Here is an 18245-nt window from a genome sequence, read left to right as displayed (position 1 = left end):
GGCACCTTAAGTATTACCTGATGGGAATACAGCTTATTAATTGCCTCTAGCACAGCCTCCCTGCCTGAGGGAGTTGTCGGCAAGGCAAATTTGAGGAAACGGCGGGGGGAAGACATCTCGAATTCCATCTTGTACCCCTGAAATACTACTTGAATGAAACAGGGATCCACCTGTGAGCGAGCCCACTGATCGCTGAAATTTTTGAGACGGCCCCCCACTGTACCTGGCTACACCTGTGGAGCCCCCGCGTCATGCTGTGGACTCAGAGGAAGCGAGAGAAGAATTATGATTCTGGGAACAGGCTGACAGGTGCAGCTTTTTCCCTCTTCCCTTGTCTCTGTACAGAAAGGAAGCGCCTTTGACCCGCTTGCTTTTCTGAAGCCGAAAGGACTGTACCTTTCTTAGTCTGAGGAAAACTGAGGTAAAAATATTTCTTCCCAGCTGTTGCTGCAGATACGAGGTCCCAGAGACCATCCCCAAATAATTCCTCACCCTTATAAGGCAGAATCTCTATGCGCCTTTTAAAGTCAGCATCACCTGTCCAGTGACAGGTCTCTAATACCCTCCTGACAGAATGGACATTACATTCATTTTGGATGCCAGCCGGCAAAATATCCCTCTGTGCATCCCTCATATATAAGACGACGTCTTTAATATGTTCTCATGTTAGCAAACTAGTATGTTTGACAGGGTCACCGACCACGCTGCAGCAGCACGCTCTGCAGGTTTCAGTCTAGTACCTGAGTGTGTAAATACAGACTTCAGGATAGCCTCCTGCTTTTTATCAACAGGTACCTTCAAAGTGGCCGTTCCTAAAACGGCAGTGCCACCTATTTTGACAACCGTGTGAGCGCCTTATCCACCCTAGGGGATATCTCCCAGCGTAACTTATCCTCTGGCGGGAAAAAGGTACGCCATCAGTAACTTTTTAGAAATTACCAGTTTCTTATCAGGGGGAACCCACGCTTTTCACACACTTCATTCATTCATCTGATGGGGGAACAAAACACTGCCTGCTTTTTCTCCCCAAACATAAAAACCCATTTTTAGAGGTTAATGTCAGAAATGTGTAACACATTTTTTATTGCCGGGATCAAGTCACGGATGTTCCTAGTGGATTGTGTATATGTCTCAACCTTGTCGACACTGGAGTCAGACTCCGTGTCGACATCTGTGTCTGCCATCTGAATGAGCGGGCGTTTTTGAACCCCTGATGGCCTTTGAGACGCCTGGGCAGGCGCGGGCTGAGAAGCCGGCTGTCCCACAGCTGTTACGTCATCCAGCCTTTTATGTAAGGAGTTGACACTGTCGGTTAATACCTTTCACCTAACCATCCACTCTGGTGTCGGCCCCACAGGGGGCGACATCACATTTATCGGCATCTGCTCCGTCACTATATAAGCCTCCTCCTCAAACATGTCGACACAGCCGTACCGACACACCGCACACACACAGGGAATGCTCTGACTGAGGACAGGACCCCACAAAGCCCTTTGGGGAGACAGAGAGAGAGTATGCCAGCACACACCAGAGCGCTATATAATGTGGGGATTAACACTATAACTGAGTGAATTTTCCCCCATAGCTGCTTGTATATTCAATATTGCGCCTAAATTTAGTGCCCCCCCTCTCTTTTTAACCCTTTGAGCCTGAAAACTACAGGGGAGAGCCTGGGGAGCTTTCTTCCAGCTGCACTGTGAAGAGAAAATGGCGCCAGTGTGTCTGAGGGAGATAGCTCCGCCCCTTTTCCGCGGCCTATTCTCCCGCTTTTTTCTGGATTCTGGCAGGGGTATTTACCACATATATAGCCTCTGGGGCTATATATTGTGGTATTTTTGCCAGCCAAGGTGTTTTTATTGCTGCTCAGGGCGCCCCCCCCCAAGCGCCCTGCACCCTCAGTGACCGGAGTGTGAAGTGTGTATGAGGAGCAATGGCGCACAGCTGCAGTGCTGTGCGCTACCTTGGTGAAGACTGATGTCTTCTGCCGCCGATTTTCCGGACCTCTTCTTGCTTCTGGCTCTGTAAGGGGGACGGCGGCGCGGCTCCGGGACCGAACACCAAGGACTGGGCCTGCGGTCGATCCCTCTGGAGCTAATGGTGTCCAGTAGCCTAAGAAGCCCAATCCGGCTGCAAGCAGGCGAGTTCGCTTCTTCTCCCCTTAGTCCCTCGCTGCAGTGAGCCTGTTGCCAGCAGGTCTCACTGAAAATAAAAAACCTAATTCTATACTTTCTTTCTAGAGGCTCAGGAGAGCCCCTAGTGTGCATCCAACCTCGGCCGGGCACAAGATCTAACTGAGGCTTGGAGGAGGGTCATAGTGGGAGGAGCCAGTGCACACCAGGTAGTCATAAATCTTTCTAGAGTGCCCAGCCTCCTTCGGAGCCCGCTATTCCCCATGGTCCTTTCGGAGTTCCCAGCATCCACTAGGACGTCAGAGAAAAAGGTGTTTCTCCCGGAAGAGAAAGCCAGAGAGTTATCCGAGCTAGTCAGAAACCTCCTAAAACCAGACCAAGTATCAGTGCACCAATGCACAAGGGTCCTGGGAAAAATGGTAGCTTCCTACGAAGCAATCCCATTCGGCAGATTCCACGCAAGAACATTCCAGTGGGACCTGCTGGACAAATGGCCCGGATCGCATCTTCAGATGCATCAGCGAATAACCCTGTCCCTAAGGACAAGGGTGTCTCTCCTGTGGTGGTTGCAGAGTGCTCATCTTCTAGAGGGCCGCAGATTCGGCATTCAGGACTGGGTTCTGGTGACCACGGATGCCAGCCTGCAAGGCTGGGGAGCAGTCACACAGGGAAAAAACTTCCAGGGCTTGTGGTCAAGCCTGGAGACATCACTTCACATAAATATCCTGGAGTTAAGAGCCATTTACAATGCTCTGAGCCAAGCAAGACCTCTGCTTCAAGGTCAGCCGGTGCTGATCCAGTCGGACAACATCACGGCAGTCGCCCACGTAAACAGACAGGGCGGCACAAGAAGCAGGAGGGCAATGGCAGAAGCTGCAAGGATTCTTCGCTGGGCGGAAAATCATGTGATAGCACTGTCGGCAGTGTTCATTCCGGGAGTGGACAACTGGGAAGCAGACTTCCTCAGCAGGCACGACCTCCACCCGGGAGAGTGGGGACTTCACCCAGAAGTCTTCCACATGATGATAAACCGTTGGGAAAAACCAAAGGTGGACATGATGGCGTCCCGCCTCAACAAAAAAACTGGACAGGTATTGCGCCAGGTCAAGGGACCCTCAAGCAATAGCTGTGGACGCTCTGGTAACACCGTGGGTGTACCAGTCAGTGTATGTGTTCCCTCCTCTGCCTCTCATACCCAAGGTGCTGAGAATTATACGGCGGGGAGGAGTAAGATCTATTCTCGTGGCTCCGGATTGGCCAAGAAGGACTTGGTACCCGGAACTTCAAGAGATGCTCACAGAGGACCCGTGGCCTCTACCTCTGAGAAGGGACCTGCTCCAGCAGGGACCCTGACTGTTCCAAGACTTACCGCGGCTGCGTTTGACGGCATGGCGGTTGAACGCCGGATCCTAAAGGAAAAAGGCATTCCAGACGAAGTCATCCCTACTTTGATAAAAGCCAGAAAGGATGTAACCGCAAAGCATTATCACCGCATCTGGCGGAAATATGTTGTGTGGTGCGAGGCCAAAAAGGCCCCGACGGAGGAATTTCAATTGGGTCGATTCCTGCATTTCCTGCAAGCAGGAGTGTCGATGGGCCTAAAATTAGGATCCATTAAGGTCCAGATTTCGGCCCTGTCGATTTTCTTTCAGAGAGAACTGGCTTCAGTGCCTGAAGTCCAGACGTTTGTTAAAGGAGTGCTACATATTCAGCCTCCTTTTGTGCCTCCAGTGGCACCCTGGGATCTGAATGTTGTTTTGGATTTCCTAAAATCACATTGGTTTGAACCACTTTAACACTGTGGAATTAAAATATCTCACATGGAAAGTGGTCATGTTGTTAGCCCTGGCTTCAGCCAGGCGTGTGTCCGAATTGGCGGCTTTATCCTGTAAAAGCCCTTACCTGATTTTTCATACAGACAGGGCAGAATTGAGGACTCGTCCTCAATTTCTCCCAAAGGTGGTTTCAGCGTTTCATCTGAACCAGCCTATTGTGGTACCTGCGGCTACTAAGGACTTGGAGGACTCCAAGTTGCTGGACGTTGTCAGGGCCCTGAAAATATATGTTTCCAGGACGGCTGGAGTCAGAAAATCTGACTCGCTATTTATCCTATACGCACCCAACAAGCTGGGTGCTCCTGCTTCTAAGCAGACTATTGCTCGCTGGATTTGTAGTACAATTCAGCTTGCGCATTCTGTGGCAGGCCTGCCACAGCCAAAATCTGTAAAAGCCCACTCCACAAGGAAGGTGGGCTCATCTTGGGCGGCTGCCCGAGGGGTCTCGGCTTTACAACTCTGCCGAGCTGCTACTTGGTCAGGGTCAAATACTTTTGTAAAATTTTACAAATTTGACACTCTGGCTGAGGAGGACCTGGAGTTTTCTCACTCGGTGCTGCAGAGTCATCCGCACTCTCCCGCCCATTTGGGAGCTTTGGTATAATCCCCATGGTCCTTACGGAGTTCCCAGCATCCACTAGGACGTCAGAGAAAATAAGAATTTACTTACCGATAATTCTATTTCTCGTAGTCCGTAGTGGATGCTGGGCGCCCATCCCAAGTGTGGATTATCTGCAATACTTGTACATAGTTATTGTTAACAAATCGGGTTATTGTTGTTGTGAGCCATCTATCCAGAGGCTCCTCTGTTATCATGCTGTTAACTGGGTTCATATCACAAGTTGAACAGTGTGATTGGTGTGGCTGGTATGAGTCTTACCCGGGATTCAAAATCCTTCCTTATTGTGTACGCTCGTCCGGGCACAGTATCCTAACGGAGGCTTGGAGGAGGGTCATAGGGGGAGGAGCCAGTGCACACCAGGTAGTCCTAAAGCTTTTCTTTTTGTGCCCAGTCTCCTGCGGAGCCGCTATTCCCCATGGTCCTTACGGAGTTCCCAGCATCCACTACGGACTACGAGAAATAGAATTATCCGTAAGTAAATTCTTATTTTTTTTATAAGGTTCTGTGCCAAACTCCACTACCACACATCTCTAACCCACAAGTAACGGCGCAGCATCCCCCAAATGGATGAAAGAGAAAGTGGAACAGCATCCTAATCTGCAGAGGAACGGGAGGAGGTGCTGTGTAACGCTGCTGCACAGTGGAATGGGAGGAGCCCCGGAGACAGAGTACAGACCAGAAACAGTGCGTCACGGCATAGGGGAGGGTAGGAGCTGCAACTGACCCCACAACTCCTATAGTTAAAATATAAAATTAATATTGGGGAGAGACTTATGGGCACCTGTGTAGCCTTCCCCTGTATGGGAGTCCCCTACCCGGCTTCCTGTTACTGGCCGCTGGAGTTCCGTGGGGGAGCTGGGGCAGGGCATTCACAGCAGCCCTCCCGCAGCCATTGTACTGTAGCCTGTGACTAAAGAAGGACCATCTGGCCCTGCGCACACTCAGAGTGTAAACCAGCCCAGCAAACATGCCCCCTTCCTCAGAGATCCTTTCTCCTGCTGCCAGGCAGACTCAGCAGTGGTTACTCTTTGCAAGAGAGCTCTCTCAGCCAGCGGGACTCCCAGCACCTGAAGAGATCCCCTCTGTCACAAAGTCCGAACGTGGTGCAGATTACAGAGAGGATCTAGGTAGGGGCACCATCAAAAGTAATGACAGAGCCAACCCTGCCCACTGCCCTATCACAGCTTCTTCAGGGACAGGGGTGTGGCGTGCTTTCATGTGAGCTGAAAGAACGTCCCTGTCAAAGCGGCACTTCTATTAGGTGCCGCTTCAGCTGCTTTTTTTTTTTTTTTTAAATGGGCTTTCACTGCCCAACGCTTGGCCCCGCCCCCTGCTTCCGGCCCTTTCACACTGATAGCGGGAGGCACAGAGAGCGGTGTCTCCAACACACTTTTAACAGAGTTATTCACAGGGTAAAAATGATTAAAATAATATGAAGGCTAAAGTAGATACTTATGACACAGAATGTGTGTCATAAGTATCTTCTTTGTATTATTTTAATTATTAATGACAGGGGAGGCACTGCCTCCCCTGGCTGCACGTCCCTGCCTAAAACCTGGGCCGTTGGTGCCTTGAGACCATGTGTGAGAACTTCTGGCATTCCTCACCATGGGAGGTGTGGCTTAGCAGGGTTGGCACTGAAGGGGTAGGTGTTTGAAGATCTCATGTCTAATTGCTTGTAGGAAGGTCTAAAGCTGGGCACACACTAGGCGATATTTTAAGCTATATCACTCATTTTGACCCTTCTGAGTGATATGGTTTGTAATATCGTCCAGTGTCTGTGCACTATTTTGTTAACGATGAGCGCTCCTGCGGGTCGCTAGCAAGGTCTCCTGTTATCTGTGCATGTCTGTCGATTTTGGCTATGTCTTTAACGATAAGGTGCATATCGTCCAGTGTGTACGCTACGAACGACACCCAAGAAATTCCTACCCAGTAGCTGAAAAACCCTAGTATCAGATGACTCTGTATATCGTTGGTCGTTTGTAAAAAAAAAAAAAAATCGATGAGTGTACGCGCAATATTGTTTGTTCGGGAAGTTCAAGGGAAAACATTCAATGATAGTGCTGTACCAAGCTTAAGGGACATTTAAGAAGCAAGTGGCTCCTTTAAATATTACCTATAATATTATGCAGCACACTAGTTTAATATTGCTCCCAAAAGTTTGCTCTTTGAAATTATGTGCTCACTTCAGTGATTAGAACACAGGAAAACAAATTCCCAAAATGAACACATAACTATCCAGTGAGCTGACTGCATGCGCAGAAATATACAGTAGTGCATGCCTCCACAGTATGTAACCAAGATGTACATCCATTATTGCCAGAGACTTAGAGTAAATTGGCTATTAAACAGTAACAGGCAGAGAGGAACAATACATACCAGGGTAGATATCTTATTAATCATTATGGGTGTGGCATCAGCGCACTTCATGTGCGCCGTGTGGCAGTGTGTGCTACAGGACAGGGGCTGGGCAATGTCTGTTCAGACACCTGCAGGTGTTGCTGCTGCTGGCTCCGGGCTGCATGGGAGATTTTGCAATGATTGCAAGATCTTGCACATGCCCAGAGGAGCTGGCCAGGAAGAGAGACCGCGCATCAGCACTAGGCTGATGCACTGTACAGTCCAACAGGGATCACCTGCATGGTTTCACTCCCCCACTCTGGCAGTCGAGATGTTCATATATCTCACTGCTAATGCTTCCTGCTTCGTCTCGGTAAAGAGGCGAAGCAGGAAAAGCTATAGTGGCACAATCCGTGCCACTGTAGTACATTTACCCCACAGAGAGAAAACACACATGAAGAATGCTGCAAGAGATGAAACAAAGGAGGAGCTGTATAGTACCAAAGGAAGGCACACATTATGCGACCAATGCACCCAACATCAGCTCTCTGTAATGGCTTCAGGCACTAGAATTAGAAAGGATACCCAGGAGGCACTCTCCCCGACATTCCATCTATTTTAAGAGGCAGTTTCAGAGATAGGGAGAGGAAGGAAAGTAGTGTGTGAAAGCGTAGATAGAGGAGTTTTAAAGAGACCAGCAACAAATATACTGTTACGTGATCTGCATGGTACAGATGTGTCCTCATACACTATTACTGCAGTTGTGCCAAAAATCTCTTCTCGGCATGCCAGGTTCTCCGATACTGTTCTGTGGCAACACAATAAAAACCACTTCTAGAGACTGCACAGATTATTTATTACCAGTTATTTATATAGCACACACATATTCCGCAGCACTTTACAGAGAATATCTGTCCATTCACATCATGCGTCACATGTATATCTGTGTGTGACTGAGTCTGAATACAAAGTGCTTCAATGTGGCGGCCTCAGCTTTTTTTCACGCCAAGTAGCGCTGTTCTTCGTGTAGATTCATATTCAGTCACACACAGAGATACAAGTCTAGCAAAGTAATCCATGCAGTCTCATCCAATTGTGACCACAACAGCACTCGGCACGGCTCACTCTCAGACGTCACGTGCCACATGGCGTATGAGGCAAGGTATATGAGGACACCTGTATATCTTTATGGCTGAAATGCTTTTAATCAGCAGTAAGGGGGGCAGATTGACAGAGCACAGGAGTAAAATAAAGAATTTCTCTCTATGTTGTATATACATTTGTGTACATGTTAAGAAGTTTGAAACTTATATTTTACATAAACAGACGTTGTCAATGATGCAAAATCTAAAGATGTATACATACATATTTATTGTGTGAGCTTTGAGTAGTGCAGTGTTTCCCAACGCCAGTCCTCACGGACCCCTAACAGTATGTTTTATAAGTCTACTCTGCATCGGAACGGACATAATTAGCACCACCTGCGGACATTCTAAACTATCAGTCAGTAATGAATACACCCGCGCAACAACTAAAAGATCTGTGAACTGCACAATGTTAGTGGTCCCAGAGGATGGAGTTGGGAAACACTGACATTATGGTTGAGAATATGATGATCAATAAAACACATACCACAGACACTTGCTTCTCCAGAAGTGTGAAATGCATCTCCAGGAACTGCGCCAGGCTAAGGACCTCACTTGTTTCCTGTATTCCAGAATCCACAGCTTGTTTAAAGTGGCCATCTAAGCAACACACTGTAAACTGACAGCATTCGCTCAAAGCCTGACACAACCATCCATCACCAGAGGAACAGGCTCTATCAATAGTCTCTGCCATCTCCACTAAACGTTTGCCAATCCCACGTGACTTTTTCAACTCATAAATATCTATGGCAGAGCTTAAAAGCATTAGCCCAGACTGACAACATCTACCAGACTTCTTCAAACAGGCAGAAGCTTGTTGTATGGCCTCCCTGCTCTGATGGTAACAGTTACTTTTACCGAGTACACGGACACACTCCAACGTCAGTTCCACTAGACACATAACCCACGGATGAGCCAGTTTTCCGTGTTCTTTTAAAGGTTTTAGCAATAGATCCTCAACACTTTGACTAAGGAAACATGCATCACTTTGACTGCATGTTTTTCCTTTGGCATCAAAAGCCAAAACTGCATATTTGGCATGCCGAGATATTGTAACTGTAGGCTCAACAACTGAATTGGACCATTCCTCCAACATGAGGAATCGCAGTGCATGTAGTCTAAGGGATAGCGTCTCCCTGTTATGATGACACGGACTCTGCTTCTGTTCTTGTTCCCCAGCTGCCTTCCACAGACACTGAAAACTGCTTTTAGATACTGCTGAGAAGTCACCCCCGTTCTGTTGGTCTGATGGGCAATTACTGAGGTAGGAGTACAGGAGATCTGACAGCTGACTGAAGGTCTCATTTGAAGATTCCCTTGCAGAAACATTTTTAAGGAGATGAAATAATATCTTCTCAAGGTAGAAAGGTGTGCGCTGAGGACTTGATACGTAAAAACCCTGACTTGCAAGCTCTGCCAAGTGCACCAAACTATGTAAATGCTGTCCATTACAAGATGCAGCCCAGTGGTTACAGGCACGAAGCACGCGGTCACAAACAACACGCTGATCCGACAGCTGATCTGGTCTTGATGGGTCGCAGGGTACATCTAACAGACATGACTGAAAGGCAATCAAAGAATTCCATCAGTAACCACACCCATAAAAAAAAACAAAAAAAAACAAACACACACCACATTATGGCCCGAATTCATTTAGTCGCAAGCATCGCTGGAACATTTTCTTGTCATGTGCTGACACATAACAATATTTTATAATTTAAATCTATCTTCATATTCTCCCCACTGTACAGTATTTTATTAGATTTTTAAGTTCTGAAAATAAAAATGTTTCCCTTAAAAAAATGTTACCACAAATATACATAAAATAACACCACCATTGGCTTCACAAAATAACCACCAAATTCACTCCCGGTACTCTCCGAGGCCTCGGCATAAACCAATTTATTTAACTTTCTTTGAATATCCTGGCGTTTTACAACCAACTTGAAGAAAAGTCCACCTTGTAACAGGGAATATAGTACAGGCTCCATTCAATGAAACATCCTAATAGCCCTTTCACATCACAAAAAATAACCCGGTATCGACCCAGCATATCGCCAGGTCGATACAGGTCACTGTGCGATGTGAAAGGGGCCATGGAGAATTCCCGGGTCACCTGACCCAATAATTCAACCCGGTTACCAGAAGGGTTATTACCAGGTTGAATACCAGGTCAGTGGCAGTGTAAGTTTACTACATAGGGGGAGGCGGCGCGAAGATGAGCTCATCTCCCAGCGCCGGCTCTGCCCCTGCTGCTATGGCAACCCGACTCAGCATATTGCTGGGTCGGGAAAGCCTGCTGTTAGGGTTCAATGCCGGATCCCACCCGGGAAGGAACCATTTCCAATCACGGGTGGGATCCAGCATTGGAGATGTGTATAAGAAGCACACAAAATCTGGGCAGCAGTGCTTTTATGAACTTCCCCATACATCACTCATTAACCTGCAATCTGTTACGGATTCCTATATTACTATAGAGAAACATATGTAAAGTTTTTTTTCGCAGCTTTCACCTTAAGGTCTGTTTGAAGTTTCTGCACGGCCTCTAGTGAAGACGTCAACTTTATAAAATCTGCTGCCTTGAAGGCCTTCATTTTTCTTTACAGCGTTATCTGTAAGGAAGGAAAAGTACAAGCATGTCATTTAAAATAAAAATACAAAACACATTCTTGCATACATTACATATAGTGAAAGAAATGTAAAAACTATGGCACTCATTTATCAAGCCTTGGAGAGTAAAAAATATCAAGGTGATAAAGTACCAGCCAATCATCTCCTAACTTTCATGTTACAGGCTGTGTTTGAAAACGGACAGGAGCTGGTTGGCTGGTACTTTGTCATTGAGCAATTTATCACGCTCCGAGGCTTGCTAAATCTGGGCCTATAATTTTAACGATCACACTAAAGCAAAAACAGGATTTAATACCCATCGGTAAATCCATTTCTCGCAGTCCATAAGGGATATTAGGGGGAACTAGTACAATGGGGTATGGACGGGTTCCAAAGGAGCCAGTGCACTTTAAATTTCTTCAACTGGGTGTGCTGGCTCCTCCCCTCTATGCCCCCTCCCACAGGCAGTTATAGGTAAAAACATGCCCGAAGGAGAAAGGACATATATGAAAGAAGGAACATGATAACAAAAGGTGGCGAGATTTACATACCAGCACACCACTTACTTAAAACAACCAGCAACGGCTGGCAACAACAAGAGCAACAACTGAACAGGTAACTACAGAACAAGAACCTGCAGAGAAGTCAACGCACAGAGACTGGCACCCAAAGGGGGTCATTCTGAGTTGATCGCAGCTGTGCAAAATTTTGCACAGCTGCGATCAACTTTCCTGACATGCGGGGGGACGTCAATCAGGCAGAGGCTATCGCTGTCCTGCCACGGCCGTCCCGCAGGTGCACAAAGGCTCCAGCGCATGCGCAGCAGGGACCCGTTCGCACTGCTGCGTGAAAACACAGCGAGCGAACGGGTCGGAATGACCCCCAATATCCCTTTTGGACTACGAGAAAAGGATTTACCGGTAGGTATTAGAATCCTATTTTCTCTAGCATCCATAAGGGATATTGGGGAAACTAGTACAATGGGAACGTCCAAAAGCTTCCAGAACGTGCGGAGACTGCTGCAGCACCGCCTGCCCAAACTGGGTATCCTCTTTGGCCAGGGTATCAAACTTGTAGAACTTCACAAAAGTGTTCTTCGCCGACCAGGTAGCAGCTTGGCATAGTTGCAAGGCCGAGACTCCACAGGCAGCCACCCAGGAAGAGCCCACAGATCTTGTAGAGTGGGCCTTCAGAGACTTGTTGGATATATACGTTATGGTAAGAACTTACCGTTGATAACGGTATTTCTCCTATGTCCACATGTTTCCACAGGATAACATTGGGATATGATGGAGCAACAGCGGATTGGCACCAGACTATCACAAGCTTTCTGGCCTCCCAGGATGCAAAGGGCTCGTCCATATAATCCCGCCCACCGACTCAGTCAAATCAGCTGTTTCCAAAGCATTTAGGCAGAAGCATTACGTAGAACCCTATTCAGGCGAGAACACCACACATACACACCCTTCAACGCAAGAGGGAAGAGGTTAGTGAGTATAAAGATTCTCAAATCAGGTGCGTCAGGGCGGGATCCCTGTGGAAACCTGTGGACCTAGGAGAAATATCGAAATCAATGTAAGTTCTCACCATAACGTATATTTTTCCAGCAGGGTCCACAGGATAACATTGGGACTTCCCAAAGCATTTTTTAGTGGTGGAGACGCTCCTGATTAGACAGGAGAACCTTTTGCCCGAATTCAGCGTCATGAGGGGCAAAAGTGTCCAAGGCATAATGTCTAATGAATGTGTTAATGGAAGACCATGTGGCTGCCTTACATATCTGTTCTGATGAAGCACCATGTTGTGCTGCTCATGAAGGACCTACCTTACGTGTAGAGTGAGCAGAGACATTTGCCGGAACAGGGAGATCAGCCCGAGAACATGCTTCTGAAATCGTCATTCGAAGCCATCTTGCTAGCGTCTGTTTAGTAGCAGGCCATTCCCTCTTGTGAAATCCGTAGAGAATGAAGAGAGAATCTGTTTTTCTGATGGCACTGGTACAATCTACGTAGATTCTTAATGCACGGACTACGTCCAACGACGCTTCTCCCGCAGAAAGTCCCGATACCTGAAAAGCCGGGGCCACAATCTCTTCGTTAAGGTGAAACTTAGATACCACCTTCGGAAGATAACCAGACCTAGTTCTGAGAACGGTTTTATCTGGATAAAAAAGAAGAAAAAAAAAAATCAGAAAAGGAGATTTACATGACAGCGCTCCTAAATCTGACACTCTTCTAGCTGATGCCATAGTCAATAGAAAGAGTACTTTAGCTGTCAACCATTTAAGATCTACTTTAAGTGGTTCAAACGGAGCCCCTTGAAGGGCTTTGAGAACCAGACTTAAATCCCAAAGTACTGCAGGAGAAACAAAAGGTGGATGAATGCGCAGCATTCCCTGGAAAAAAGTACGCACATCCTGTAAAGTGGCAATTTTCTTTTGAAACCATACAGTCAATGCTGATACTTGAACTCTCAAGGAAGCCACCTTCAAACCCTTATCCATTCCTGCCTAAAGGAAATATAAGATTCTGGATACTCTGAAAGATTTTGGATCCATACTTCTTTCACTGCACCAATGAATATAGGCTTGCCATATTCGGTGATAAATACGAGCTGAGGAGGGTTTCCTTGCTCTGAGCATAGTTTGAATTACCTGTTATGAAGTCCAGAGGTTTTTCACGATAGAGGTTTCAACAGCCACGCCGTCAAAGACGGCCGATCCAGATGCCTGTGGTAACAAGGACCCTGCATTAGTAGATCTGGATGTTAAGGGAGCAGAATTGGAACATCTATCGACATCCTCTGTAGATCTATGTACCAATGACTTCTGGGCCAAGCCGGAGCTATTAGAATCACGACACCCTTTGCTTGCTTTATTTTCCTCACCACCCTGGGTAACAGGGTGATCGGGGGAAACAGATATGCCAGATGAAAGTCCCATTTCACTGACAGTGCGTCCGCTCCGGGGTCCTTTGTTCTTGACCCGTATGCAGGAACTTTGTTGTTCAGACGGGACGCTATGAGATCTCTCTCTGGCAACCCCCACTTGTCTACTAGAGTCCGAAATACTTCCGGGTGTAGAGCCCATTCGGTTGCTCGAATGGTGTGTCGACTGAGAGTCTGCTTCCCAGTTTAGGACTCCTGGAACGAAAACTGCGGACAATGCTGGAAGATGGAGTTCTGCCCACTTTAGTATGTGACTTACTTCTTTCATTGCTCTTTGGCTGCGAGTTCCTCCCAGATGGTTGAGGTACGCTACTGCCGTTGCATTGTCCGAGCGGATCTGGACTGGTTTTCCTTGCAGAGTGTCCTTTGCCTGAATCAGTGCCATGTATATGGCCCGAATTTGTAACAGGTTTATTGGCAGTCGACTTTCTTCTGTGGTCCATTGTCCCTGGCACCACAATCTTTCGGACAATGCTCCCCAGCCCTGAAGACTGGCATCTGTTGTCAGGACCTCCCAAGCTGATATCCAAAAGGGTCTCCCCTTGCCTAAATGGGATGTCTGAAGCCACCAGGCTAATGACCTTTTTACCTTTACTGGAAGTACTAACATTTGTTTCTTTATTGTCTGATGTACTCCATTCCATCTGGTCAGAATCAGATGCTGCAAAGGTCTTGAGTGGAATTGCATATTCCACCATGTCGAATGTTGACACCATCAGCCCCATCATTCGCATTGCTGCATGAATTGATATGGTTTGACTGTGCAACAATTTCTGAGTCATTAACTGCACTTTGGATATCTTTTCCAAAAGGTAAAAATATTTTCAGAAGACTTGAATCCAATACAGCCCCCAAGTGAATCATCCGTTGTGACGGAATCAGACGACTGCCCAATTTTTGAGCCATCCATGTTTCTGTAGACAAGTTATTGTCTGTTGGAGATGGCTTAAGAGCAATTCCTGGGATTGTGTCAGGATTAAAAGATTGTCGAGGTATGGAAATATCCTTATCCCCAGCTTGCGGACATAGCTGCCATAACCACCATTATCTTGGTAAATACTCTGGGGGCTGTGGCTAACCCAAAGGGTAATGCCTGGAATTGAAAATGTTGTTGGACGATAGCGAACCTGAGGTAACACTGATGGGACAATGCTATTGGCACATGCAGGTAAGCATCCTGTATATCCAGAGATACCATGTAATCCCCTGTTTCCATGGCCAAAAATATGGAGCGTAATGTTTCCATGTGGAACCCAAATGTATTTGTTTAATATTTTGAGATTGAGAATGGGCCGAAATGACCCATTTGGCTTCTGGACCAAGAATAGGTTGGAGTAAACCCCTGCCCCCGTTGTGCCGGGGGTACTGGAGTGATTACCCCAGACTGAAGCAATTTCTGAACTGCTTCTTGCAGGGCTCTGGCCTTCGGCTCTATACGAGATGGGCTGGTGCAAAAAAACCTTAGAGGAGGCTGCTTCTTGAAAGGGAAAACATAACCCAGAGATACAAATTCTTGCACCCAAGCGTCTGTTGTTGACTGCTGCCATATGTGTGCAAACTGAAGACGGCCCCCTACCTTTGAGTCCCCCAGGTGGAGGCCCGCACCATCAGGCTGATGGTTTCTGTTCTGGTTTGGAAGCTGGCCCTCTATTGGCCCATTGCTTCTTAGCTTTGCCAGACTTATTGTACTGGGTTGGCGTTGATTCATTTTTACCTTTTGTTTTACCTTGCCACCGAAATGGCCGAAAACCTGAACCCTTAGGGTTATAACTGGCAGGAAACCTTACCTTCTTGGATTCAGCTTCTGACTCCAGAATATCTGTCAGTTCCTTCCCAAAAAGAATATTCCCAACAAAAGGCAAAGCTTCTTGGATTCTGAATCACCTTTCCATGTACGTATCCAAATTGCTCTGCGAGCAGCTACCGTTAAGGCTGATGCTTTAGTAGCAATCGTACCCATATCCATTGCTGCTTCTTCTAAGAATAGCGCAGCCTGTTTCACATGGGCTATATGCGACTCCTGCTCCCTAGTAGGTGCTGATAGCCCATTTTCCAGTTCTTCAGCCCATTCAACTACCGCTTTAGCCATCCAGGTTGAGGCCATAGCCGGCCTTATGACTGCCCCTGACAGAGAAAATATGTTTTTCAAAAAACCATCAACTCTTCTGTCTGTGACATCATTTAATGACGTAGATGGCAAAGGCAAAATAGATTTTCGCACTAATCTAATGACGTGCGTATCGACCTTAGGAGGTACCTCTCTTTTTAAACATTCCCCAGCTGGAAAAGGGTAGTAAGAATCCCATTTTTTTGGAATTCTATATTTCCTATTAGGCGTAGCCCAAGGTTCCTCCATGATTTCCGTCAGTTCCTCTGACCCTGGAAATTCAACCCTGTTTTGAGACGTTTAAACACAGGTGCTTTAGTTTTTTATTATTGGCTCAGCTGAATCCTCTAGAGACAGAATAGCCTTCATTGCTCCAATTAATTCAGCTATATCCTCTGAGCTGAAACCTTCCATTTGTTCTTCATATGGTGACGTAGAGTATATGGTATCATCAACTGTTGTATCATCCTGTGTAGCCTGTGAATTTGATGATCTATTTACCCTTCTTTTATCAGCTTGTTGACTTGTAGTAAGCCGTTGGGACTATACCATAAGATGGGAGCTGCATGTATGGGTTTATAGTGTACCCTATTCCTATGGTTGAAGCTGCAGGGACCAGCCTGTCAGCTATACTGGATAAAGATTTGTGCAAACACAGCCCAAGGTGGATCTATTTGTCGTTGAACAGGGACCTGCCTTGCAATCTGCTGAAACGCAAAACAATTTGCACATAACCTATCGTGTGCCAGAGTTTAGATGATAACCCCACCTTGCCGGATAAACATGTTATTAGTGTTGGTGTTACTGTTAATGTAACCTCGTCACCTTTGCCGCTCTTAGACATGATAAACAATCAGCTTTTTACAGTATACTACACAATCTGTGACTGTAATCACTTTACATGTATAAAAGTGATATCAATCTGACCCCAACCCAAGCACCAGCATGGAGGCTCAGAAGAAAACACTGAAACATATAGTCAATCACACTAGCAGTCACAAGTTATATATTAGTCATATATTTGTCATATGAGCATATTTCAACTACGAACACATTTCAAGTATGTAGGAGTGCATCTTACTGCTCCGGTAATTTTTTAGTGGACACAGACGCCCAGTGAACGCTAGTGCATGCAGATTGCTCATGTCTGCGACCCAGTCTCTTAGCGGTAAACCTTAGTGTATACAGACGCAGCGGCCTATGCTGCGACCGACTCCCCTCGTGATAGCGTCCGAGACGGAAGTGAGGCAATCGGTTCATGGCAGGAGACGCACGGAAACTGGTCATGAACTGGGGGGAGGGGCGACCAGGACAGCATCTGACTCCCCACTGCTGACATCAACACTAGGGATTGCAGCCTCAAACTAATCCTGGCGCCTTATGATCCCTAAAGCCTAGCGCTGGAGCACCCATGGTGGCGGCACGCCAGCTACTGTTTGGTAGTCTCCTCCCAAACAGTGCGGCTGTGTCCGTATTCCCCTTCTAAGCGGAAGCGATGCCTTACCATCTCCCCGTGCTCCGGCCACAGCCTGGTAACATCTGCTGGACCTGCTAGTATATCCGACACAGACGCCCGTCGAGACAGCACTTGTAACGTGTATAAGCGTTGTTGCGACCCGGCAGAGAGTTGTTGGAGCGACTCTTTCCAATATGCGTGTAAGACGCTGTTAGGAAAGGTTACTCCGAAAACATAGTAAGACTATAAAAATAAATTAATAAAGCTTAGGGCTGCCAAAGAACAGCAGCCCTGTGACCATGGTCCTGCTCCTGCCGCACCAAACAAAAAACTGATTTGACTGAGTCAGTGGGCGGGATTATATGGACAAGCCCGTTGCATCCTGGAAGGCCAGAAAGCTTGTGATCGTTTGGTGCCAATCCGCTGTCGCTCCATCATATACCAATGTTATCCTGTGGATAACCTGTGGACCCTGCCAGAGAAAGTAAGCATAATCCAACGAGCAATGGACTGCTTTGAAGCAGCGCAACCATTTTTCTGCGCATCATAGAGCATGAACAAGGAATCAGTCTTTCTGACCCGATCAGTGCGCTTGACATAGATCTTCAAGGCAAGCACAGCATCCAATGCCTTCGGAGAAGCAGAAGCGTCAGAACTGGACGGAATTACAATCCGCTGATAACGGTGAAACGCGGAGGCAACCTTCGGCAGGAAATGCTGTCTAGTGTGGAGCTCCGCTCTGTCTTCGTAAAAGACCAAGTACGGACTTTTACACAAAAAGGTCCCCAATTCCGAGTCACATCGAGCAGTAGCCAAGGCCAGTAACATCACCGTCTTCCACGTGAGGTACTTGTCTTCTACCATCCTCAGATGTTCAAACCAGGAGGGCTGTAGAAATTCCAACACTACATCCAAATCCCAGGTTGCCGTAGGCGGCACAAAGTGAGGTTGTATGTGGAGTACCCCTTGCAAAAAGGTCTGAACTTCTGGCAATAGTGCCAATGTCTACTGAAAGAAAATTGAGAGCGCTGAAATCTGGACCTTAATGGAAC

The 18245-nt window shown here is 47.0% G+C and overlaps 1 protein-coding gene across 1 annotated transcript in view; it reads right to left on the bottom strand.

Moving 5' to 3' along the window:
* ESPL1 (extra spindle pole bodies like 1, separase) overlaps positions 1 to 18245 on the bottom strand; it is a 340610-nt gene that overhangs the window by 271927 nt on the left and 50438 nt on the right. Inside the window, exons 2-3 of the mRNA XM_063950725.1 lie at positions 10588 to 10686; positions 8562 to 9635 (exon numbers count right to left, since the gene is read on the bottom strand). Coding sequence (XP_063806795.1) covers positions 8562 to 9635; positions 10588 to 10668 — 1155 coding nt within the window. The 5' untranslated portion in view covers positions 10669 to 10686. The remainder of the gene's footprint in view (positions 1 to 8561; positions 9636 to 10587; positions 10687 to 18245) is intronic.

This window comes from Pseudophryne corroboree, chromosome 2 (assembly GCF_028390025.1).
Source record: "Pseudophryne corroboree isolate aPseCor3 chromosome 2, aPseCor3.hap2, whole genome shotgun sequence".
Taxonomy (NCBI): Eukaryota; Metazoa; Chordata; class Amphibia; order Anura; family Myobatrachidae; genus Pseudophryne; species Pseudophryne corroboree.
Note: the sequence above shows the minus strand (reverse complement) of the source record. Positions and strands in the feature narration are given on the sequence as shown.